Source organism: Bombina bombina, chromosome 3 (genome assembly GCF_027579735.1).
Source record: "Bombina bombina isolate aBomBom1 chromosome 3, aBomBom1.pri, whole genome shotgun sequence".
Classification (NCBI taxonomy): domain Eukaryota; kingdom Metazoa; phylum Chordata; class Amphibia; order Anura; family Bombinatoridae; genus Bombina; species Bombina bombina.
In genome coordinates, this window is record NC_069501.1 from 587,830,295 (window position 1) to 587,857,319 (window position 27,025).

The 27,025-nt window shown below is 37.5% G+C and overlaps 1 protein-coding gene across 3 annotated transcripts in view; it reads left to right on the top strand.

Annotated features, from left to right (window-relative positions):
• The window catches only part of INPP5B (inositol polyphosphate-5-phosphatase B), a 406,727-nt gene that overhangs the window by 69,746 nt on the left and 309,956 nt on the right, over nucleotides 1-27,025 (top strand). The window contains exon 1 of one of the 3 annotated variants that reach the window (XM_053707162.1): nucleotides 8,929-9,037. The exons of the other annotated variants lie outside the window; for them this stretch is intronic. Coding sequence (XP_053563137.1) covers nucleotides 8,992-9,037 — 46 coding nt within the window. The 5' untranslated portion in view covers nucleotides 8,929-8,991. Of the gene's footprint in view, nucleotides 1-8,928; nucleotides 9,038-27,025 lie in introns of those variants that run through there. 3 annotated transcript variants of the gene reach the window in all.

Sequence of the window (27,025 nt, forward strand, 5' to 3'; positions counted from 1 at the left end):
ATATATATATTGTATGTACACATACATACAATGTATATATGTATTTACAGACATATATACACATAACATATATATATATATATATATATACAGTATATATATATATATATATATATATATATAAATAAAAGTGCATTGGATTCCTTTTCAAGTAGATGAAACATGTTAAAGGATAATTATGCAATATTCATATTTAATAAAGTGTTATACTGTAAATATTTCACATTCCAATGTTCTGCACATAGTCAAATATGTTCTATGTATTATTTAATAGATATTCCTATATATATCTGTAAATATCTTTGCAGATATATAATTATATACAGTGTAAAAAACTCTTTGGGGCCTATTTATCAAGCCGTCAACTTTCTTGCATTCGCCGGCACCAATACGCTCGACCTAAGATCTCATAACATCACTGCCATGGACCTGAATACGCTCTCCAAAGTTACCAAAAAAGCTGTTAAAAAGCCGCGCACCAAGTACGGGGCGATGAGCAAAGGACTGTTGTTAACTAACAGTCATCAATCTCGCTGCTCTTCGGCTTTTACCCAGCTTTATTGGTATACTGTCACTAAACACCCACACTATACTAAACTGTTTTACCCCTATCCCACTGCTCACGGACCCCGCCGCAACTAAATCAAGTTATTAACCCCTATCCTGCCGCTCCCGGAGCCCACCACCACCTATATTATGTTATTAACCCCTAATCTGCCCCCCTAAACCGCCGCCATCTACATTATAATTATTAACCCCTAATCTGCCGTCCCCAACGTTGCCGCCACTATATTAAATTTATTAACCCCTAAGCCTAAGTCTAACCCTAACACCCCCTAACTTAAATCTAATTTAAATAAATATAATGAAAATTACTATCATTAACTAAATTATTTATATTTAAAACTAAATACTTACCTGTAAAATAAACCCTTAGCTAGCTACAATATAACTAATAGTTACATTGTATCTAGCTTAGGGTTTATTTTTACTTTACAGGCAAGTTTGTATTTATGTTACCTAGGTAGAATAGTTACTAAATAGTTATTAACTATTTAATAACTTCCTAGTTAAAATAAAGACAAATTCCGCCAAAAGGATTTTTTCTACCTTAATTCCGATTGGCTGATAGAATTCTATCAGCCAATCAGAATCTAAGGGACGCCATCTTGGATGACATCACTTAAAGGAACATTCATTCGTCGGGTAGTCGTCGGCAGAAGAGGATGCTCCGCGTCGGATGTCTTGAAGATGGACCCGCTCCGCGACGGATGGATGAAGATAGAAGATGCCGTCTGGAGGACCACTTCTGCCCAGCTTGGATGAAGACTTCTGCCCATCTGGAGGACCACTTCGCCCGGCTTGGATGAAGACCTGCCTGTCTGGAGGACCACTTCGCCCGGCTTGGATGAAGACGTCTCCCAGTAAGTCGATCTTCAGGGGGTTAGTGTTAGGTTTTTTTAAGGGTGTATTGGGTGGGTTTTATTTTTAGGTTAGGGCTTTGGGCCGCAAAAGAGCTAACTGCCCTTTTAAGGGCAATGTCCATCCAAATGCCCTTTTCAGGACAATATGGAGTTGAGGTTTTTTTAGTTAGTATTTTATTTGGGGGGTTGTTTGTTTGGGTGGTGGGTTTTACTGTTGGGGGGGTTGTTTGTATTTTACTTTACAGGTAAAAGAGCTGATTACTTTGGGGCAATGCCCCGCAAAAGGCCCTTTTAAGGGCTATTGGTAGTTTAGTTTAGGCTAGGGTTTTTTTTATTTTGGGGGGGCTTTTTTTATTTTTATAGGGCTATTAGATTATGTGTAATTAGTTTAAATATCTGATCATTTGTTTTTTATATTCTGTAATTTGGGGGGGGTTGTACTTTAGATAATTGTATATAATTTAGTTAATTGTATGTAATTTAGTTAATTGTATTTAATTGTAGTGTGGTGTTAGTGTAACTTAGGTTAGGTTTTATTTTACAGGTCAATTTATATTTATTTTAGCTAGGTAGTTATTAAATAGTTAATAACTATTTAGTAACTATTCTACCTAGTTAAAATAAATACAAACTTGCCTGGAAAATAAAAATAAACCCTAAGCTAGCTACAATGTAACTATTAGTTATATTGTAGCTAGCTTAGGGTTTATTTTACAGGTAAGTATTTAGTTTTAAATAGGAATAATTTAGTTAATGATAGTTACTTTCTTTATATTTATTTAAATTATATTTAAGTTAGAGGGTGTTAGGGTTAGACTTAGGTTTAGGGGTTAATAAATTTAATATAGTGGCAGCGACGTTGGGGACGGCAGATTAGGGGTTAATAAGTATAATGTAGGTGGCGGCTGGCAGATTAGGGGTTAATAAGTATAATGTAGGTGTTGGGGGGCAGATTAGGGGTTAATAAGTATAATGTAGGTGGCGGCGGTGTCAGGTGGCAGATTAGGGGTTAATAAGTATAATGTAGGTGGCGGCAGATTAGGGGTGTTTAGACTCGGGGGTTATGTTAGGGTGTTAGGTGTAAACGTAACTTTCTTCTCCCATAGGAATCAATGGGATATCGGGCAGCAGCGAACATGAGCTTTGCTGCTTTCCGACTCCCATTGATTCCTATGGCATCTGCCGTCTCCAGGGAGGCGGATTGAAAAGCAGGTACGCTGGGCCGGAACAGTGGCGAGCGTACCTGGTAGAAATTTGATATCTAGCAAAAGTAGGCAGATAGCGGCGCATTTGTATTCGGAACATCTGTAGTGACGTAAGCATCGATCTGTGTCGGACTGAGACCGGTGGATCATATGTTACGTCACAAAATTCTACTTTTGACGGTCTGTAGGCTTTGATAAATAAGGGGAATCAGGCTCGCCACAATTACGCTGCGGAATTCCAGCGTATTTGTGGTTGATGGCTTGATAAATAGGGGCCTTTGTATATAACATGAAAAAAATCAGTCTGAGCTTGATAATACATAGAAGTGAATTAATCATAAAAGTGAAGTAATCATATGTGACCTATATATCTTACGTGACCAATAAATCTTAACCAGAGCAATATACCCTCATTAGAGGAACAGAGCATTTAGATTTTGGCAAATCATTAATAACAAATATATAATATTACTATTTATTTGTTACTAATGATTTGGTTAATTTTATAAATGTGCTCCAAATGCCCCCAAAAATACAGTGTATTCTATTTTATTAAAAAATAAAAATTGTAGCATTTTTATTTTTAATAAAATAACTGCACTAGTCAGTATTTTGGGGTTAAAGTTGGTGGGAGTGGGGTGTTAGAGAAAAAAAAAAAAGCACTGAAAAGGCATGGAACGTCCTACTATATGTCATCCTGAAGCCTCTTTCTTTGAATGAATGGAAAATCGGACACGGGGGCATACCTAGCATCATAGTCAGTGCCCCTTAATCTGATCCAGGCTTTGAAATCAAGTGATCGCGCAATATCATTTTACAAGCAAGTATTTACATTGAAATCAACACTTGCCCCCGGCATGAAGGGCTATAAGGTCCTGCTGTAATTAATTCATTGTCTATTATACTAATAGCTATAAAGTGTAAAAATACAATGATCAAATAAAATGCTGTTTTGAAGTTCTGTAGCCAGCAGATTCAGGACAATCGATTTAAAGGGACAGTCAACACCAGAATGTTTGTTGTTTAAAAAGATAGATAATCCCTTTATTACCCATTCCCCAAAACAGTTATAGTAATATACTTTTTACCTCTGTAATTGTATCTATGCCTCTGAAACTGTCCCCTTATTTCAGTTATTTTGACAGACTTCCATTTTAGCCAGTCAGTGCTGACTCCTAAGTAACTTCATGTGCGTGAGCTCAATGTTATCTATATGACAAACATGAACTAACGCCCTCTAGTGGGGAAAAACTGTCAAAATGCATTCAGATTAGTGGCAGCCTTCAAGGTCTAAGAAATTAGCATTTGAGCCTAACTCGGTTTAGCTTTTAACTAAGAATACCAAGAGAACAAAGCTAAATTGGTGATAAAAGTAAATTGGAAAGTTGTTTAAAATTACATGCCCTATTTGAATCATACAAGTTTATTTTGGACTTGACTGTCCCTTTAAGGAGCAGCGGGCTTAATAACTTAAAAACCTTTGGAAGCAAACCAAGGTTTGAGGACACGTTTAATGTATTTGTACTATATGTGCTCTCTCATGGAGGGACACTTTACATTTCAGTCTGCTCTGGAAGCAAAGAGTTTACTTGTGTTTATTCTCTTGTAAGCATCTCATATCTATTTTTAGTCCATAATACCAAAAGGTCAAAATATTCCTTATTGAGAAGGGTGGTAGATATTTTTCTTCCCATGCCTCATGAAAGTGGGATGGTCCTAAATTCTGTGAGGCCCTTATTATGGGTGCAGACGGAATACAGAATCTTTACTACTTGGTTGCCAGAGTACCCTGCAACATATCAGCACTTCAGCTCAGCAAATCTCTCCTCCCTTAGTTTGTATTACATTATTAAGAGAGTCTCAATACAGATACAGAAAATATATATTTTTATATTTAATATATTCAAGGTCCTTCTGTTCAATTTCCGAAAGATGACAAAATTGTTGTAAATGAAGGCTGGATATGACTGTTTAATTCAGTTTAATCAGGTTTTGGTGAGAAATTCATTTATTTCCATTCCTCAAGGAAATCTCAAAGAGACAGTAAAATCAAAATGTAACTTTTATGATTCAGATACAGCAAGCAATGTTTTTTTTTCCAATTTACTTATATTATTGAATTTGCTTTGTTCGCTTGGTATCCTTTATTGAAAAAGCTAGCTGGTGATTGGTGACCACACACACAAATTAGACTCTTGTCATTGGCTCTGCAGATATGTTCAACTAACTCACAGTAGTGCATTTAACTATGTGTTTAACCCACTTGTTGGGTATAAACACAGTTATATGCAAGGTACACTGCAGTAATAAAGTGCTATAACACACTAGAGGATTTTCTTTGTGCAATTTTATGTTTCTTTAAAGGATAGTCTAGTCAAAATTAAACTTTCATGATTCAGATAGAGCATGCAATTTTAAGCAACTTTCTAATTTACTCCTATCATAACATTTTCTCTTGGTATCTTTATTTGAAAAGCAAGAATGTAAGCTTAAGAGTGTGCCCATTTTTGGTTCAGCACCTGGGTAGCACTTGCTAATTGGTTGACTACATTTAGACACCAATCAGCAAGTGCTACCCAGGTCCTGAACCAAAAATGGGCTGGCTCCTAAGCTTACATTCAAACAAAGATACCAGTAGAATGAATAAAAATTGATAATAGGAGTAAATTAGAAAGTTGCTTTAAATTGCATGTTCTATCTGGATCATAAAAGTTTAATTTTGACTAAACTATTCCTTTAAAAAGAAACAGAAAGCTACACAATGAAAACAGCATTTCTCCAATCTTGGTTATTCTTATTATTTTTATTGAGGATGACTTAAAGGCATACAGGTTATACAAATAGTTCCTATATCACATGAATCAAGGTATCAGGTTTATAATGGTTACATATAACAAAATGGCATAATGAGAATGAAAAAGTAAGGCTATACAATTGTCCTGTGAACATTATATGACTAGCATGCCGAATAAGCTAGAGACCTCCCCAGATGACACAAAAGGCCACTCTTGGACCTCCAGATATAGATGAAACTTTAATGTATCAGGGGGTCATATGACACTAAGGAGACCGCTCTTGGGTCTCAAATAGCATCCCTATTTTTCAATAATAGTGAAGTAATATATTTTTAACAAAAGGAACCTTCTAAACTTATCTATAGGTCACTTTCGGACCTTCTGAACCTTGTAGCTTTTTATTTTTAACAGAAGGCAAACATATATAACAATCATTGGGGGGGGGAACATGGGTACCTGCTTAACATTTATGGAGTGACAGGTGTCTTACGTGGTTACAAAAGTAATATTGTTTAATTCCAAGATAGGTATCAGACAATACTTATAAAGTAAGATGGGCATATGGGAAAACTGAGGATAGGTGATGAATGAAACAACTGCATAAAGCCACATAAACTGTCAGACGTAAAGTTCTAGGTGGGTTGCGGAGCTTTGAAACTTAGTATTGGTCACACTGCTATCATCTAGACAGGAAAAAATAAATAATGCATACAGCATCTATTGAAAAATAACACAATATATTAATGATATAAACCAGAATTGTGGTATGGAGCGATAATTGGAGTAGTATGATGTGGGTACTCATTGTTATAGCCGAGAAGAAAGGAAGGACATTTGGGAGATAGCCTGCCTTAGGTATTTGAGATGGCGCCCATCTTGACCTTAACAAATGAGTAACTTAAGGGGGTAGTAATTGTGAGATTATTATTTGGCTTTAATATTTACTGTGTAACTTATAAATGCAACGCCTTTAACATTAATAGCAGCACAAAATGAAAAATGAGCTGTAGAATAAATAGCCAAGTAGTACAAAACAGTGGTTAAAGGCGGTATGATAATTTTATAACTAGAGACACTCTCTCATTAAAATAAAATGCTTGAATCCAATGGGCATATTACTAGTTGACAAATATACTATATACAATATAAATTGTATTAACTATGAGCATCTTTGTAGCGAGCACAAGAGAACAGTAGTAATCTATCTTGTTAGCTTATGGTACGTCTAAACATGTTTAGTAAAGTAGTAAATAATATAATATATCTCTGCCTAGGCAGGCAACCTATTTTTTTGGGCTGTCATGTCAAAATTATCCATGCTCGTTTAAGGTAAGGCTTAACATGGTTCTTAAAGTATTAATTATAGAATATTTCTGAATAAACAATCAACCTGACTATTTGGGCTGCTATATCCGTATTATCAAACTTAAATGTTATCGCAAATGTTATATCATGACAGAGAGACAGGGCAGTATGCATTGTATCTAGTTATGAAGGTAGGCAAACAAACAAACAGTAGTGGTACTCAGCTAAAGTATGAATAGACACAACCGGAGAGTTAATAGACACAGTTTTTTTTAACAACCTTCTGCTTAAGTGCTATTTTGTCTCCTTAGTAGTCCCACTCACAAAGCATAGTTAGCCAACTCCTATCTTATTTAGTATAGATTTCATCAGAGCACTTTCAAGAGTAATGCCATGGAGCACAACTACACGGTTATATTTGCTGTTGTACACGCCGGTATTGGTCTGCCTGATATCCTGTTTACTGCATTTGGCTGTGATGTATGCAAAGCCAGACATCCCAACTCTCCCTGAAGTTCAGGGAGTCTCCCTGATTGTAATAGCGGCTCCCTGATGCCAGCAAATGGAGTGCAATCTCCCTGAAACTCCAAGTACCATGATCCAATGTGGCCCAAATCCGGAAAAAGTGTTTCTTTAAGAATGCCTTTAGTTGGTGGGACGTTATAGAACCCTCAAAACATGCATCAGTAACCAAAAAGCCCCCACTTATTCAAATAAAATTAAAACACAAATACTGTACTACCTTATTTACTGCACGTAATTAAACTTCGTATTCTAAAATATTTAAGCATTCAACAAACGTACGATCACTGGAAAATGTTGTATGTGGTTGTGCAATAAAGCTACTTTTTTTTTTTAAATGTGACTTTAGTGGGAAGCTACTTTAATGATAAGTCTCTATCTTATTTAGGGTTACAAAGTGTCCAATATATAACTGGGAGGGGGGTGGAGGCGGCACAGTAGCGGGTGAAGTCACCTCTCTGAAATGGGCTTTTGCAGGTTGGGATGTCTTGCAAAGCTGTCAGGCAAGGGAGAGTCCTTTGAACAAGTTTCTTCCTCCCATGTTAGAGCGTCAATTTCTGTTTTTTTCCGCAGGTATGCTGCTGCAGAGGGTGTTCTCGTGTAAGTAGCTGGTGCGGCAAGGAATAACATTTGCGCTGTAGGGTCTTGCGGTGCAGTAATCATGGGCTCCGGAAATAGTCCACACGGCTCCTCGATCTTCAATGTCATATGACTTTGCGATTTTGTAGGGTGTACATCTGATAAGAGTCCTTCCATTGCTTCTGTTGGTAGAGAAGAAGGCATCTCGCCTCCAAATAGAGCGTACTCTAACTTGTTAAAGTGGAACTGTAGTAGATGCCTCATTTCCGTCTCCCATGCATAGAACTCCATCATATTTTTTAATCGGTATAGGTGGCAAGTTATATGCTATAAGTTAAAGCACATTAAGTGCTGCATAATAACAGGGCCAAAGGCACCCTGCCGGGAGGTATAATGGCGGTTAAGTTCTTGTAGCGGCTCCAGGTGCCGATGCCATCAGCAATTCTCTGTAGCAGCATGCAGCTATGCGACTGATCATGGCCGCTGCCCGGAAGTTTCCCCCATTGGTTATTCTTTTTTTATTTTATTTCTTCCATACTTTCAAGCCTTTATGAGAATGCAGTGTGTCTTATTTGTGTTTTAATAAGCTGCCTTTATCCTATTCCTAGTGTGCGGATTTGTCACAGCCATGTCTTGGGTTTGAATAGTTTTTACAAACATGCCTAATATGCATGCATGGATATGCAAACAAACAAAAAACCCAGTATGACCTGGATTGCTATGTCTCGCAGTAGGAGGGAGTTTGCCTTGTGCCTTGAGACTAGACCGACAGACTTCAGTAAAAGGTACAATTTACCTATAATAGGCTATAATAGGGAGCTTTTACCACACAACAAGGTTTCGGTTATGTTCTTTTCCTAGCTGAGCACTTTTCTTTGCAATGTATGTAATAATATATTATGTAAATACAGATTTACTTACTTACAGCAACACATTAGCAGAGCATTTCTGTTTAATATTATTGAACAAAGAATTGTATTTATTGTAGCAGAGACAGGAGGGTGCAGAGCTGTTAGTGTAAATACTGCGTTTTGTCAAGTACATGAAATCTTTGCTTTCCTTATGAGCCTCTGAAGACGTCATTCAGTGCCAACAACCTCTCCCTGCTGGACTTCTTTTTCTTTCCTTATCCAGAGTAGCAGATACAACACTTTTTACAATATGGTCTCTTCTTTAAAATCTTCCAAGAATGGGAAAATCCCTGATGGTAAGTAATCATAGTGCAGATACTTAGATATGTCTTACTGTAGCTAAGACACAGATACAGATGTAACTCACTTTCCCAAAACTGCATTCTGTTTGTTTGTGTTTGATGTAAAATTTCAGACCTTATTTGGAGTAGGGTTGGCATGCAGTATTTCTAAATTATAAGGTAGAAAGCATTTTTACAAACTGCTTGGGACAGGAAAAGATTTGTTGGAATAGTTTAGATTTTGGAATATTTGCATCTGTAAAAAGGGACAGATTAGAGAGAGGGGATGGAGCCTTGTGTAAACAGTATCTTATATCAAGATTTACATGTCATAATACAGCTTATACATGTAACTTAAATGTAGTTATATCATTTTAATACTTTTGTATACGTAGTACAATCGAAAAGATACCGTACTGTAATCAGAAAGGTAATATTTGTTGTTTTAAATAAATATAGACTATTATTTGCATTTTATAAACGCATAAAAAAAAAAAGCCAAGACATAGGCAGAAAAGATTGTGACTTACAGGGGAAGAAAATAGTATTTTTTGATAATTTTATTAAAAAAATATATGAATTAAAAAGTTTGGGTTTCATAATAAGTTTGGATTTGGGCATTTGACCTCTATATTATTTTGCATGTAGTATGTGCGTGTGTGTGTAGTGTGTGTTTCTGCCTTTTTGTATTGTATTTGCAGTGTGGGTGCACCGTGTGTGAATATTAATGAATATGAGTTTGTGTTGAGTTTGTGTGTGTGTGTAGTATGGGAGTATAGTGTGTGTATGTTTGTGTTGTGTGTGTGTTTCTGCCTTTTTGTATTGTATGTGTAGTGTGTGTGCATGTATGTGTTTGTGACAATGTGTGTGAATATTAATGCATAGGTGTTTGTGTTTAGTTTTTGTGTATGTTTGTGTTGTGTGTGCTTGATTGTGTGTATATTGTGCATGTAAGTGTAGTGTGTCTGTCTGTGTATTGTGCATGTGTATGTAATTGCGTGTGTTGCTGTTGTTGGCTATTAAATATATTGGCAATTCAAAATACAATAGTGAGTGCAAAAAATAACAGGTAGAAATATGCCAGAGACATGTTAACTTATAAAGAAACTGAAGAGACACAATAAATACTAGATTATCTCCGGGTGAAATTGCTTATATATCAGAGTTAAAGTCTCCATTATCTTTTAAGTTTTAAAACATTTTTTAGTGTACTTGATTGTTATTAAAGGTAGGTCACATGATCTAGTTTACTTACCTCAGTACCAGTCTATTGTACAACTTGTACTTTACTTGTATGTACTTATGTTGTAAGATTCATATGTACTTATGTTTCTGCACTGCTTAGGCAGATTAATACTACTTGTGTTTCTACAGTGTAACAAGGAGGTCTCTGTTTTCTGCTATTTATCCACTAAGACTATAACTTTATTTCCAGTGACAGAAAACTCTCAACCCCTTATTCACTAAACTCTTTAAAGGAATATGAAACCCGAGATTCAGACAGAGCATTTTTTTTAAAAAAAATGTTCAATTTACTTCTATTATCAAATTTGCTTAATTCTCATGGTATTCTTTGCTGAAGAGCATACCTAGATAGATTGCATGTACATGTCTAGAGCACTACATGGTAGGAAACAACTGCTGCCATCTAGTGCTTTTGCACTACCTAGGTAGGTAGCTTGCACTACATGGTTAAGAAACATTGCTGTCATCTAGTGCTCTTGCAAACACTTTTGCAAATCTGCTACCATAGAAAGCTGCAGACAAGTGCATGCTCCTGAGCCTACCTAGCTTCTTTTCTACAAAGGACACCATGAGAATGAAGTAAATGTGATAATAGTAAATTGGAAACCTTATTAGTATTGTGTGCTTTATCTGAATCATGAAAGAAAGATTTTGAGTGTCATGTCCCTGTAAGAACTCTCACTCGTTGTACACCTGCACTTACTGGGCTATATTCAGTAATGTAAGGGAATGGGAAAAGTTCCTTGGGCCTCACCGAGCATTGGATTTGTAATTTCTCTGAGAGCTGTAGGCCTAGATTTATAGATGCTTGTGAGATTGCTGAGGGACCTTGTTTTAAAGGTAAAATCATGAATATTTTGTTATGTTGACCCCATATTTACCAGTGCCATACAGGGTATGGAGATGGTCGTTTAGCCCTTAAAGTCCAGTGCCATACCCTGTACGGCAGCTGTGTCCTGGGCTGTTAGTGCACCTGTGTCGCTCCTGTCAGCATGACCGCGCTATTTCTGCATGACTCAGGAGAGAGGCAGTGCAGAAATAGCATAATGGAGGACACCCCAAGTTAGCGATTGCGGGGACAGGGTGTCCCTGTGATCCCATGCCTGTCAGTGGGGTGTCTACATTTATGTGATGCATGCTGCAATCAGCATGTATCACATGCTGCTGCTGGAAGCCTGCATGTGAGGCTATCCAGCAGCAGTATAGTAACTGTCAAAAATTACAGTTACTGTGTATACCATCAATGTGACAGCCTTTCACAGTGATTGTATACTTAAAATGGAGCCTAGATACAGGGCCGGCCATAGACATTGTGGGGTCCAAGGCAGGATGACAAAATATACCATTTGTACTATTGAAACAACTGTTTATGTATATAATGAAGAATTATGCTGACAATTAGGAACAGTTGAGTTGAACTGGGTCTGGGCCTTATTTTTATGTGTTTTCTTATGATAACAAAAACATTACAGAGACGCCAGGGCCGGCCCTAGCAAATGCAGGTCCCTAGGCAGATTGACAGCGCTGTACCACACAGAGATACTTATATACACATATATCCACACACTCAGACACATACACAGGTGTACACACACACAGCCCACACACAATAAAATAAATGATGCCCCAGCAATAAAATGAAGCCCCCAGCAATAAAATAAAGCCCCCAGCCCCAGCAATAAAATAAAGCCCCCAGCCCCCCTGCAATAAAATAAAGCCCCCAGCCCCACTACAATAAAATGATGCCACAGCCCCACAGTCTGCAATAAATGATGCCCCCAGCATTAAAATGAAGCTCCCCTGCATTAAAATGATGCCCAGACCCCCTGCAACAAAATGATGCCCCCTTGCAATAAAATGATGTCCCCAGCCCCCAAGCAATAAAATGAATCCCCCTGCAATAAAATGATGCCCCAGACCCCTTCAATTGCCCCAGCCCCCCTGCAGCCCCTGGCCCCCCTGCAAAAAAATGATGCCCCCTGCACAAAAATGATGCCCCAGCCCCCCTGCAATAAATGATTTCCCCAGCCCCACTGCAATGATGCCCCCAGCAATAAAATTAAGCCCCCAGCCCCCCTGCAATAAAATTATGCCCCATTCCCACTGCAATAATATGATGCCCCAGCAATACAATGATGCCCCAGCTCCCCAGCAATAAAATGATGTCCTAGCTCCCCTGCAATAAAATTATGCTCCCAACAAAAATATGTTGCCCCAAGCCCCCCTGCAATAAAATGAAGCCTCCAGCCCCCCTGCAATAAATGATGCCCCCAGCTCCACTGCAATATATGATGCCCCCAGCTCCACTGCAATAAATGATGTCCCCAGCTATAAATTGATGCCCAGTCCCCCTGTAATAAAATGGTGCCCCCAGCAATACAATTATGTCACAGCTCCCCTGCAATAAAATGATTGCCCCTAGCCCCCAACAAAAATATGATGCCCCCAGCAATAAAATGAAGTCCTCAGCCCCCCTGCAATAAAATGATGCCCCAGCCCCACTGCAATAAATGATGCCCCCAGCAATAAAATGAAGACCCCAGTCCCCTGCAATAAAATGATGCCCCCAGCCCCACTGCAATAAATGATGCCCCCAGCCCCACTGCAATAAATTATGCCCCCAGCCACACTGCAGTAAATTATGCCCCCAGCAATAAAATGATGCCCAGTTCCCCTGTAATAAAATGATGCCCCCAGCAAAAAAATGATGCCCCAGCAATAAAATGATGCCCCAGCTCCCCTGCAATAAAATTATGCCCCCAACAAAAAGATGATGCCCCAAGCCCCCCTGCAATAAAATTATGCCCCCAGCCCCACTGCAATATGGCCTCAGCAATAAAATTAAGCCCCCCTGCAGCAATAAAATGATGCCCAGTCCCCCATAATAAAATGATGCCCCCTGCAATAAATGATGCCCCCAGCAATAAAATGAAGACCCCAGCCCCCCTGCAATAAAATGAGGCCCAGTCCCACTGCAATAAATGATGCCCCAGCAATAAAATGAAACCCCCTGAAATAAGATGCCCAGTCCCCCTGTAATAAAATGATGCCCCCTGCAATAAAAATATGCCCCCTGCAAAAAAATATGGCCCTAGCACAAAAATTATGCCCCAGCACAAAAATGATGCCCCAGCAATGAAATGATGCCCCATCTCCCCTGCAATAAAATGATGCCCCCCTGCAATAAAATTATGCCCCCTGCAATAAAATGATGTCCCAACAAAAATATGATGTCCCCAGCCCCCCAGCAATAAAACGAATCCCCCTGCAATAAAATGATGCCCCAGACCCCTTCAATTGCCCCCAGCAATAAAATTATGCCCCAGACCTCTTCAATTGCCCCAGCCCCCTGCAATAAAATGCTGCCCCCATGAAGCTCTGCAGCTGAGCTGCTTATCATGATTCATGATGGGATGATGATCATGATGAATTCACAGCCAGCCAGCCCTGGCCCTCTACTCCTCCTCGGTCCGACAGTCCCACACTCGGCTTCCATCCCACTCTCTCCACACTCTCTTGACTCTGCTGTGCTCATCCTACGCTCCTCCCACCGGAGTTCCACAGCTCACCGCTCCGGTCCTGAGTCCTGACAGTGACTGCGCGGCGCCAATTTAAAAAAAAAAATGCAATGTTTTTATTGCACCGGCCCTGCCTAGATACTAGCATGCCGCAATGCATACTAGTATTGGGCTCAGTGGCTAATCACTAGATGCCCCAGGAGTGAGGCAATCCAATGATGCACAAAAAAGTGGCCCATGGTCATGTGATCACTGTGACAGCCAGTCACAGTGATCACATGACAAAAATGACAAGCCGTTGTTGCTAACAATGGCTTGTCTTGATCCCTCCCCTTCTGTCCCAGTGAACATGTATAGTGAATAAAGTGTAACATTTATTTTATAATAGTGCTTCTTTATATTTTTTTAATTAAGTTTTATTTTAATTAAGTTTATTTTTTATAATTTTATTTTAATAAAGGGTTTTTCTGCCCTTGGTGATAAAAGGGTTAATCACAATACCTCTAGATAAATACCCTGGGGTGTCTAAATTCTACAAATATATACGTTTGTGTAGCAGTTTTGAATTGCGTGACCGCTATTTAGCTTAGAGTTCAAGCATAGCAAATTTTAGCCTTAAACCAATAATATCCATCTTTATAGTATTTGGCCTATATTTCTATAAATTACTTGGAAACCTAGAAATATGTGGTAATTCTAAAATCAGGACAACATAATGAATCTATTTGGCCACGGGCGTATTTTGGCCTATACATACAAGGCACTTGCCTAGGGCAGCAGATTGGAAGGAGGGCAGCACATTTTTTGTGGCTATAGTTATAAGACGTTTACAGTTATTTTAGAAGTATCATACAGGTATATAATGGGGATATTTTGCTCAAGGAGCTTACATTCTAGGGGGCATAATAAGAGAGTGCCAATGGAGCTTACAATTTAGAGGTAACTCAGAACCTTTCCTATATTTAACTATCTGTTGGGTTTAGTTCTCTTGGCTTTCAGCACTCTGTATTGTATTTAGGGAAGTATTGTTTCAAAAAAAATCTGTTTTTTTTTTTTTAATATATATATTGCAGCAATAGATAGATATGTGTATGTGTGTGTCTGTGTGTGCACGTGACAGTGTGTCTGTGTATAACTCACTGACAGATGTGTGTGTATGTGTATGTGACTATGTTTGTGTCTGTTTATATATGTGTGTGTGCACATGACAGTGTGTATGTGTATAACTCACTGACAGATATGTGTGTGTATGTGTCTGTTTATATATGTGTGTGTGCACATGACAGTGTGTATGTGTATAACTCACTGACAGATGTATGTGTGTGTGTATGTGTCTGTTTATATATGTGTGTGTGCACGTGACAGTGTGTATGTGTATAACTCACTGACAGATATGTGTGTGTATGTGTCTGTTTATATATGTGTGTGTGCACATGACAGTGTGTATGTGTATAACTCACTGACAGATGTGTGTGTGTATGTGTCTGTGACTATGTTTGTGTCTGTTTATATATGTGTGTGTGCACGTGACAGTGTGTATGTGTTTAACTCACTGACAGATGTGTGTGTTTGTATGTGTCTGTGACTATGTTTGTGTCTGTTTATATATGTGTGTGTGCACGTGACAGTGTGTATGTGTATAACTCACTGACAGATATGTGTGTGTATGTGTCTGTTTATATATGTGTGTGTGCACATGACAGTGTGTATGTGTATAACTCACTGACAGATGTATGTGTGTGTGTATGTGTCTGTTTATATATGTGTGTGTGCACATGACAGTGTGCATGTGTATAACTCACTGACAGATATGTGTGCGTATGTGTCTGTTTATATATGTGTGTGTGCACATGACAGTGTGTATGTGTTTAACTCACTGACAGATGTGTGTGTTTGTATGTGTCTGTGACTATGTATGTGTCTGTTTATATATATGTGTGTGTGTGTGCACGTGACAGTGTGTATGTGTATAACTCACTGACAGATGTGTGTGTCTGTGACTATGTTTGTGTCTGTTTATATATGTGTGTGTGCACGTGACAGTGTGTATGTGTATAACTCACTGACAGATATGTGTGTGTATGTGTCTGTTTATATATGTGTGTGTGCACGTGACAGTGTGTATGTGTATAACTCACTGACAGATATGTGTGTGTATGTGTCTGTTTATATATGTGTGTGTGCACGTGACAGTGTGTATGTGTATAACTCACTGACAGATGTGTGTGTGTATGTGTCTGTGACTATGTTTGTGTCTGTTTATATATGTGTGTGTGCACATGACAGTGTGTATGTGTATAACTCACTGATAGATATGTGTGCGTATGTGTCTGTTTATATATGTGTGTGTGCACGTGACAGTGTGTATGTGTATAACTCACTGACAGATGTGTGTGTGTATGTGTCTGTGACTATGTTTGTGTCTGTTTATATATGTGTGTGTGCACGTGACAGTGTGTATGTGTATAACTCACTGATAGATATGTGTGCGTATGTGTCTGTTTATATATGTGTGTGTGCACGTGACAGTGTGTATGTGTATAACTCACTGACAGATGTGTGTGTGTATGTGTCTGTTTATATATGTGTGTGTGCACATGACAGTGTGTATGTGTATAACTCACTGACAGATGTATGTGTGTGTGTATGTGTCTGTTTATATATGTGTGTGTGCACGTGACAGTGTGTATGTGTATAACTCACTGACAGATGTGTGTGTGTATGTGTCTGTTTATATATGTGTGTGTGCACATGACAGTGTGTATGTGTATAACTCACTGACAGATGTATGTGTGTGTGTATGTGTCTGTTTATATATGTGTGTGTGCACGTGACAGTGTGTATGTGTATAACTCACTGACAGATATGTGTGCGTATGTGTCTGTTTATATATGTGTGTGTGCACATGACAGTGTGTATGTGTATAACTCACTGACAGATGTGTGTGTTTGTATGTGTCTGTGACTATGTTTGTGTCTGTTTATATATGTGTGTGTGCACGTGACAGTGTGTATGTGTATAACTCACTGAGAGATATGTGTGCGTATCTGTCTGTTTATATATGTGTGTGTGCACGTGACAGTGTGTATGTGTATAACTCACTGAGAGATATGTGTGCGTATATGTCTGTTTATATATGTGTGTGTGCACGTGACAGTGTGTATAAACCTTGGTCCTTAAGGGGTTAAGTAATCTTGCTGGATAGAATGTAAAGATGTCTCCAGGTGCCATGAGCGTTCCAGGATGTTCCAGAGCACTGGTTTTCAAACCTGTTCTCAGGCCTCCCCAACAGGCCAGGTTTTCAGGATTACCTTGGGTGAGAGCAGGTAAAATAACCATGGTTACTAATCAGCTGATTATTTCACCTGTGCTCTAGCTCAGATAACCTCAAAATGTGACATGTTAGTGAGGCCTGAGGACAGGTTTGAAAACCAGTGGTGTAGATGTGTTGTCACCTCGGCCCAGCATGCGGAATTGATAAATAGTCTATTGCCCCTTGTAAGCTATCTTGTCTTGAGGTAATGGGGCCCATTTATCAAGCTCCGGATGGAGCTTGAGGCCCCGTGTTTCTGGTGAACATGCAGACTCGCCAGAAACAGCAGCTATGAAGCAGCGGTCTAAAGACCACTGCTCCATAACCTGTCCGCCTGCTCTGAGCAGGCGGACAGACATCGCTGCAATTCAACCCGATCAAGTACGATCGGGTTGATTGACACCCCCTGCTGGTGGCCGATTAGCCGCGAATCTGCAGGGGGCGGTGTTGCTCCAGCAGCTCACAAGAGCTGCTGGTGCAATGCTGAATACAGAGAGCGTATTTCTCTCCGCATTCAGCGAGGTCTGGCGGACCTGATCCGCACTGTTGGATCAGGCCCGCCAGACCATGGATAAATATCCCCCTATGTCTTGTTTTTCTTTTTTTTAACTTCTTTTTAACTGTTTTCATAAAAAAATTGCATATGTTAGAGTGGGCTGTTTTAAAGAGGGAGTTTTTTTTGTTTGTTTTTTGTTTATTGGCCAATTTTTCCTCTAGCAGTGGGTGTCAATCTATCCGATTGTATGCGATCGGGCGGATTGCTGTCCGCCCCTCAGAGGTAGCGGATGAGTTAAGGAGACCGCTGCTTCTTAACTCCTGTTTCCAGCAAGTCTGAAGGCTCACGCGGAAAAAGAGGCATTGGGGCCCATACGGGGCTTGATAAATAGGCCCAAGGTGCTAATAATAAACAGTTACGAGATAGATGTGGCTCAATTGATTATAATGGAGCTTAAAGGTACAGTGTACTGTAGAACTTTTTCCCCTTAAAGGGACACTGAACCCAATTTTTTTCTTTTGTGATTCAGATAGAGCATGACATTTTAAGCAACTTTCTAATTTACTCCTATTATCATTTTTTCTTTGTTCTCTTGCTATCTTTATTTGAAAAAGAAGGCATCTAAGATTTTTTTTTATTCAGAACTCTGGACTGAATGTATCCACCAATCAGCAAGGACAACCCAGGTTGTTTACCTAAAAACGGGCCGGCATTTAAACTTACATTCTTGCATTTCAAATAAAAATACAAAGAGAATGAAGAAAATTTGATAATAGGAGTAAATTAGAAAGTTGCTTAAAATTGCATGCTCTATCTGAATCACGAAAGAAAACAATTTGGGTTCAGTGTCCCTTTAACGTGTTTACAATGACTTGTTGTACCAGTTGTAGATTTCTTTCATGTAATTAGCAAGAGTCCATGAGCTAGTGACGTATGGGATATACATTCCTACCAGGAGGAGCAAAGTTTCCCAAACCTTAAAATGCCTATAAATACACCCCTCACCACACCCACAATTCAGTTTTACAAACTTTGCCTCCCATGGAGGTGGTGAAGTAAGTTTGTGCTAGATTCTACGTTGATATGCGCTTCGCAGCAGGGTGAAGCCCGGTTTTCCTCTCAGAGTGCAGCGAATGTCAGAGGGATGTGAAGAGAGTATTGCCTATTTGAATACAATGGTCTTCCTCTAGGGGATCTATTTCATAGATTCTCTGTTATCGGTCGTAGAGATTTCTTCTCCTACCTCCCTTTTCAGATCGACGATATACTCTTATATACCATTACCTCTACTGATTCTCGTTTCAGTACTGGTTTGGCTATCTACTATATGTAGATGAGTGTCCTGGGGTAAGTAAGTCTTATTTTTTGTGACACTCTTAGAGTCTAACTTTATATGTAAAGTTCTAAATATATGTCTTTAAACTTATATTTGCCATGATTCAGGATAATCAGTATTCCTTCATTCAGACTGTCAGTTTCATTATTTGGGATAATGCATATGAATATATATTTTTTCTTACCTTGAAAAATTTTCAATTGACTATTTTTTCCTGCGGGCTGTTAGGCTCATTTTATTGCGTCATTTTTGGCGCGAACTTTTTTGGCGCAAAATTTGGTAATTTCCGGCGCCGTCGTTGACGCCGGAAGTTGTTTGTAGTTACGTCATTTTTTTGACGCATGTGTATTCAGACGTTTTTTTGCGGCAAAAAATGTGGGCGTCGGTTTCGGCGTCAGAAGATGTTGCGTCATTTGTGGCGCCAAAAGATATGGGCGTTGTATTTGGCCCCAATAATGTGGGTTACATTATTTTAGTCTCATATTTTTTGCTGCTTCTGGTTGCTAGAGGCTTATTTATTTTGCATTTTTCTCCCTTTCCTGAAACTGTCATTTAAGGAATTTGATAATTTTGCTTTATATGTTGTTTTTTTCTATTACACATTGCAAGATATCTCGTATTCTGTTCCTGAATCAAAACATGCTAACGGATTCCTGTTGACTGATATCAGTCCTACCAAAGCTAAGTTCATTTATTTTAATGTTATGAATGTTTATCTTTAGCTATGGTTTGTAATAAGTTATCATGATAAACTTTTACATGCAGAATTTATTAGTATTTATGCTTCATATATTGCTATTCTTTTTACATCTTATGTACAAGATATACTTAGAAATTTATAAGAATATTTTTCTGATTCTATGTTAAAGGCTTTGTCTGACATCGCGCCTTCTAATAAAATTTTTAGGTCTTTTTCAAACTTCTTTAGTTGATGAAGTTTCAAATGACCAACAACATACTGAATTATCCTTCTCTGATGGAGTTTTTTCTCATTCAGAATTTTCTTCATCAGATATTGACACTAACAAATCTACTTTTTTATTTTTTATTATTAGAGTACATTTGTCCTTTGTTGAAAAGGTGTTGATTATTTTGGATATTGAGGTAACTAGTTCTTTTTCAAGACTAGCTAACATTTTATTTCTGCTTATTTTATCTTCTGTGTTTTCAGAGGTTTTTTTCCAGTTCCTGATTCTAGGGAATGAAATAGGCTGAGAATTTTCTTTTATTCCTTCTTCAAGGGTTTTAAATTATATTCTTTGCCGGCAGTTAATTTCAGTTTTGAGGTTTCCCCAATTTAATGGGGCTATCTCTACTCCTGCTAAATATGCTATTGTTTCTATAGCAAAATAGTATTTATTTTCCTTTTAGATGGTTGTATCTTATTTAAAGGAAAATTATTTATTTTCAGGTACTTTTCTTGGACCTTTGATTTATTTGGATGATGTTGCAATTGCTTCATTTTTCTGTTTGGATACTTTAAGATCAAGTATCAGATTATGATTTATCTACTGCTCATTTGAGGTTCAGACTGGGTGCTGTTGCGTTGTCTTGTTGTCTTGCATTTGTTGATTATGCAAGTCCAGTGTGTTGACTGGTACTTTAACTTGATTAACATGCTAATAATTTCATTTGTGTCTTCATTTTATTGAATATTTTCGCAAATGAGGTTTAATCTATGTCTTTAGCTGTTTTAGCTAGAAGAATTTTGTGATTTCTAAAAAATCCATATTTCTTTTTTTCCAAGATAATCAATTATTTGGTTCATAATTGGATTCAATTCTTAACTGTTACTCTGGGCTTCAAGATTGAGTTCTAAGACTAAAACTTTAAGCTTATATTAGTTTGGTTGTTCTTACTAAGGAACGAAATCCTAAATTCTTACCCAAGTAACATGTTTTTAATTGGAACTTTTTTAGTTCAAATTCAGCTCCCTAAATTTGCATGTATGTGCCGTATTCCAGCTTGGCTGGTAAGGGGCAGGTTAAGACTTTTTTGAAATTTGTTTGGTTCTATTCTGTCCAAATTTCTTAGATTTGGGGTACAGAATAATATTCAGAGTAAAACCGTCTGTGAGAAGTCTTTTTTTCTCTATTATATTCCAGCTATTCCAGTAAGGCTAAACACTTTCCTTAAGTGTGATTCAGTCCTATATATTTTGGGTTTTGATGAAGCGCGGCTGATCACCCGTTGGGGATTAAGCGCTGCTCAGACCTGGAGTTTTCTGGGGTATTTATTCCAGTTCCATTTTTAGGAAATGGGTTTTGGGGTTTTATTCAAGACTATACATTGTTCTAAAGATAGAAAATCTTTCTGAATTATCATATAAGTATACCATCTTTTTAGAATGGTGTTTATATAGTCTATTTTGCCTTTTTTGGTCAGTGATGCATTATTTGTTTACAATAGATACAATAGATGCATATCTTTTTGAGATTCTCTTTTTTGACAAGCATTACCAATTTGTTGCTTTTCCTTCTAGTCTAGCGACAGTTCTAAGAATCTTTTCAAGGTTCTCAGTGTTCCTTATTTGGACAGTCTTGTGGTACTGGCTCAGTCTTTTCGTTCTGCGGAATCTCATACGATTCAACTTTGTTTCTTCAAGACATGGTTAGAGGATCTTTTTATCAAAAGCTTCTTGATTCCTTACACAAGGGTCACCTTTTTTAGGTTTCCAGATAGTTTGTGTCAATATCTTTGTCTCTAACAGACAAATGACAATTTTATTGGGTTCCGTCTGTCGGAACCTTCAGTCTCTATTATTTCCTTCAGTTGCTATATATGCATGGAAGTTTTAGGTCTCATGGCTGCAGCATTGGATTCGATTCCCTTTGCTCATTTTCATAGGAAACCTTTCCAGTTTTTTATGCGGAATAATGGTGCAAGGATTCTAGGATATCACTTTTTATATCTTCGAATCTTAATGTTTAACTATCTTTGATTCGGTGGTTAAGATCACCATCATTTAGTTCTACAGGTCTCTTCGGTTCTTTCAACCTGGACCATGATCTCTACAGATGCAAGTCTTTTAGGTTGGGAGGCTGTCTGAGGATCTCTGTCAGCACAAGGGGTTTGGAAATCTCAGGAGGCGAGATTACCATTTGATATTTTGGAACTCCGTGCATTCTCAGAGTTCTTCAGTTTGGTTTCTTTTTAAAGAAGAGACGTTTATTGTTTTTTTCAGACAATGTCACATCTGTGGCGTATGTCAATCATCAGGGTGGGACTATCAGTCCTTAGGCTGTGACAGAAGTATCTCGGATATTTGCTTGGGCTAAATCCAACTCCTATCTAAATTCTGTGGTCTTTTTCCACAGGTATAGACATTTGGGAAGCGGATTATCTCTGTTAATCAAGCTTTACATCCGGGAGAATGGTCTCTTTACCCTGATATGTTTTTCATTTTTTCAGATATGAGGGCTTCCAGAAATAGATCTGTTGGCATCTCATCTAAACAAGGAACTTCCCAGGGGCCTATTCAGGTCCGGGGATCCTCAGGCGGAAGTAGTGTAGTGTATGCATTGACACTTCCTTGGAATTATCATTCTGCCTTTTTTCATCTCTGGTTCTTCTTTTAAGAGTGATTTTTTAAAATCATCAGAGAGCAATCTTTGGTGTGGCTGGTGGCTCTAGCATGGCCACACAGGTTTTGATATATGGTTCTTGTTCGGATGTTCAGTTGCCAATCTTGGTTACTTCCATTAAGGCCAGACCTTATATCTTAACATTCGTTTTTTTCATCAGGAATTCAAATTATTAATTTGATGGTATGAAAATTTAACGCTTAGTACTTAGTCATAGAAGTTTCTCTGACTCTGTGATTAATACTATGTTGCAGGCTCGTAAATCTATGTCTAGTAGGATTTATTATCGAGTTTGGAAGATTTTCATCTCATGATGCTTTTCTTATGAATTCTCTTGACATTCTTTTAGAATTCCTAGGATTTTATAGTTTCTTCATAAGGTTTTGTCTGCATGTTCCTTGAAAGGATAAATCTCTGCTTTTCCTGTGCTGTTTCACAGTAAGAATTGCTAAATCTTTCTGATATTCATTGTTTTGCTCAGGCTTTGGTTCGTATCAAGCCTGTCATTAAGCCAATTTCTCCTCCATGGAGTCTCAATTTGGTTCTGAAGGCTTTACAGGCTCTTCTGTTTGAGCATATGCTTTCTTTGGACATTAATTACTTTCATGGAAAGTATTCTTCTTTTTAGACATCTCTTCAGCTAGAACAGTTTTTTGAATTATCTGTTCTTTCTTGGGAATCTCCTTTTTTCTGTTTTTTCATCAGGATAAGGTGGTTTTTGCTGTCCTCATTTCAATTTTTACCTAAAGTTGTGAATTCTAACAACATTGGTAGAGGAATTATTGTCCCTTCCTTGGGTCCTAATCCTAAGAATTCTTTGGCAAGATTCTTACATTCTTTGGATGTGGTAAGAGTTTTGAAATATTATGTTGAAGCTACTCAGATTTCAGACAGACTTCTAGTCTATTTGTTATCTTTTCTGATTTTAGGAAAGGTCAGAAGGCTTCTGCCATTTCTTTGGCATCTTGGTTAAGCTTTTTGATTCATCATGCTTATTTGGAGTCGGGTTAATCCCCGCCTCAAAGGTGTACGGCTCATTCTACTAGGTCAGTTTCTACTTCCTGGACTTTTAAGAATGAAGCTTATGTTCATCAGATTTGCAAAGCAAAGACTTGGTCTTCTTTGCATACTTTTTTCCAAATTCTACCATTCTGTTGTTTTCTCTTCTTCAGAAGCAGTTTTGGTAGAATGGTACTTCAGGCAGCTGTTTCAGTTTGTTTCTTCTGCTTATTATTTCAGTTTTTTCATTATAAAAATTGAAACTTTTGATTTGGGTAGTGGATTAATTTTTCAGCGGAATTGGCTGTCTTTATTTTATCCCTCCCTCTCTAGTGACTCTTGCGTGGAAGTTCCACATCTTGGGTATCTGCTATCCCATACGTCACTAGCTCATGGACTCTTGCTAATTACATGAAAGAAAACATAATTTATGTAAGAACTTACCTGATAAATTCATTTCTTTCATATTAGCAAGAGTCCATGAGGCCCACCCTTTTTTTGTGGTGGTTATGATTTTTTTGTATAAAGCACAATTATTTCAATTCCTTATTTTTGATGCTTTCGCTCCTTCTTATCACCCCACTTCTTGGCTATTCGTTAAACTGAATTGTGGGTGTGGTGAGGGGTATATTTATAGGCATTTTAAGGTTTGGGAAACTTTGCCCCTCCTGGTAGGAATGTATATCCCATACGTCACTAGCTCATGGACTCTTGCTAATATGAAAGAAATTAATTTATCAGGTAAGTTCTTACATAAATTATGTTTTTAACATCGTATGGGGAATTGCTCTTTTTTTACATATATTTTTGTATATAAAATAGCTATCTCTGCTAATTGAAACCACAACGCGATTAAATGGTCTGAGCTTGCAAGGACAACAGACATCAGCTTATCTCTTTATATTTACACAAAATCTTCCTTATTTCTATATACACAGTGAGAACAATGGAATATTAGTACCACTCTGTCCAACACATTTGTGTTTACATAGCTTTTCTATATCCAATTTTACTAGCAGGTTAAATAGATTATTGGGAACATTAAAGGGACAGTATACACTCATTTTCATATAACTGCATGTAATAGACACTACTATAAAAAATAAGATGCACAGATACGGATATAAAAATCCAGTATAAAACTGTTTAAAAACGTACTTAAAAGCTGACAGTTTGGCTCTGTTGAAAAGGTAGCTGGAAAGCCCACTGCAAGTGGCAAATAAGACACTCCCCCCCCCTCCCCCTTCTTTTGCATATGAAAAGACCCTTTACACAAACAGGAGCAAGCTGGAGAAGGTAGCTGACAATATTCACATAAAACTTTGGGGCTTGGTTAGGAGTCTGAAAATCAGAGCAATGTTCTTTAAAAATAAGCAAATCTATACATTTATTTTTTAAAAAAACTTTATGGGCTATATAAATAGATCATCTACAAAACATTTATGCAAAGAAAAAATGAGTGTATAATGTCCCTTTAAAGAAGAGAAAAAAATCACAGTGCACTGTCACTTTAACAAGAGGATGTGTGAAAGGGTTTTTAAGTTACAGTATTTAGGCTAGTTTCATCCACAAGATATTCATTTCACAAACAGGTTTTATTGAATGTAGGCTATAATCTTGGAGTGACAGCAAATTTGCAAGCTCAGTGATAAAGAAAATATCCTTCATCTTGTAAAGATTGCAGGTGTTTGTGAGTTATGTCTGGCAGCACAATAATTCAGTATGTATCTTAAACAAAATAATCTTAACCCCTTAACCTCACATGAGGATGTGGAAAACCCCTTCCTCATTTTACAACATCACTTAGAAAAAAAAATATTTTTTACAACCTTGTTTATTAAAATGATCTCACATCCTAATATATACATAAATGAATGGTTTAGTGTAAATCAGTGGTTAAAATGACATGCTCTATCTGAATCACGGAAGTGTAATTCTGACTTTACTGTTCCTTAAAGTATCTTATCTAAAATAAAAATAGAAAACTACTCTGGACAGCACTTTTTTATTGGTGCATGAATTTATCCTCCAATCAGCAAGGACAACCCAGGTTGTTCACCAAAAATGGGCCGGCATCTAAACTTACATCCTTGCATTTCAAAATAAAGATACCAAGAGAATAAAGAAAATTTGATAATAGGAGTAAATTAGAAAGTTGCTCTTTCTGAATCACGAAAAAAAAATTTTTTAGGTTCAGTGTCCCTTTAACTAAAAGTATTTTTCCTAATAGAAGTATATTGCAAAATTCTAAAACATGAGAAAAAGAAGGCCCCTCATAGGGTAGACAGACCGCACAAGGTGCATGTACTGTCAGAATGTGATAATTCTATTCAAATTTGTGGAAGCACTATAACGCGCATAACTTGCAGGCCGGATCCTCAGAGTCGCCTCCGGTTCTGAGATGTGACCCTCCTCTAGCGCTCCAGAGCATTAGGTGAGACCCAAGAAGTTTCTTGGATTAAACTCCCAGTCACAAGATCCAGCTGGTAGGGTATAAAACTACTTCTCGAACAGACGGTGGATACAACGTAGCAGATGTTAAATAAAATCAATTTATTGATACAATAGTTGCAGCTAATGCAACTATTGTACCAATATATCATCTTTCGTGTAATGCTCCACAGAAAAAGCAAAAAGGTTTATTTTATGATACATAATAAATAACTTCATGGGAGCTGTTATTTCATAAATATTTAAATTGCAAACATTTAGCATTAGTTTTTTTTCTGTCAATTTGCAGTTGCGCCATATTATAATTAATGCAGAACATTAGGACTAAAATATCTAACACCATAAATCATTTGATACATTTAAAACGTATTAAACTTGTGATTTATCAGAAGGGGTAACAATTCATGTTGACTATGTAGGTATGCTCCTACCAGTGACCGAACTCACTTAGCATAGATAAGAATAGTTAAAAAAACAAAAAACACCAAACATAAAGAAAGCTTGTGCCAAGAATCATACAGACTTTCATAAACTGTCAACTCATTTTACTCTTGTGTAGTTGTCTCATTTTTTTAAATATTTGTAATGTTTTACTAGCTCAGAGAAACAAGAAAAAAACATAATAAATCTAGTGGTTGATGAACGGTGGTTGTGATTGCTAATTTGCTATGACAACCAGTTGACAGCTGTAAGGACATGAATCTCTGTATTTAAAGGGACAGTGTATTATAAAATTGTTTTCTCATTATAGTATACATTTTATGTAAAAGTTATTTTGTATTTATTTTATTTTTATACTCAAAGACCAATACTTACAGAGAACAAGGTCAAAAATAATATTTTAGCATTTCTCTCTGTCCTCCTCCACTGGGAGTGTGATTTCTTCTAAACCTTCTTGTTTACACAATTTTCTATAACCAGTACTAATAACCAGTACTTAAAGGACCACTAAATACAGTGTAATTGAATAATTAAAAGGTACAAAATAAAAAGACAATGCAATAACACTCTGAATTCCAAATAAGCAGTAAATTATTTTTTCTGAAAAAAATATTTTGTAC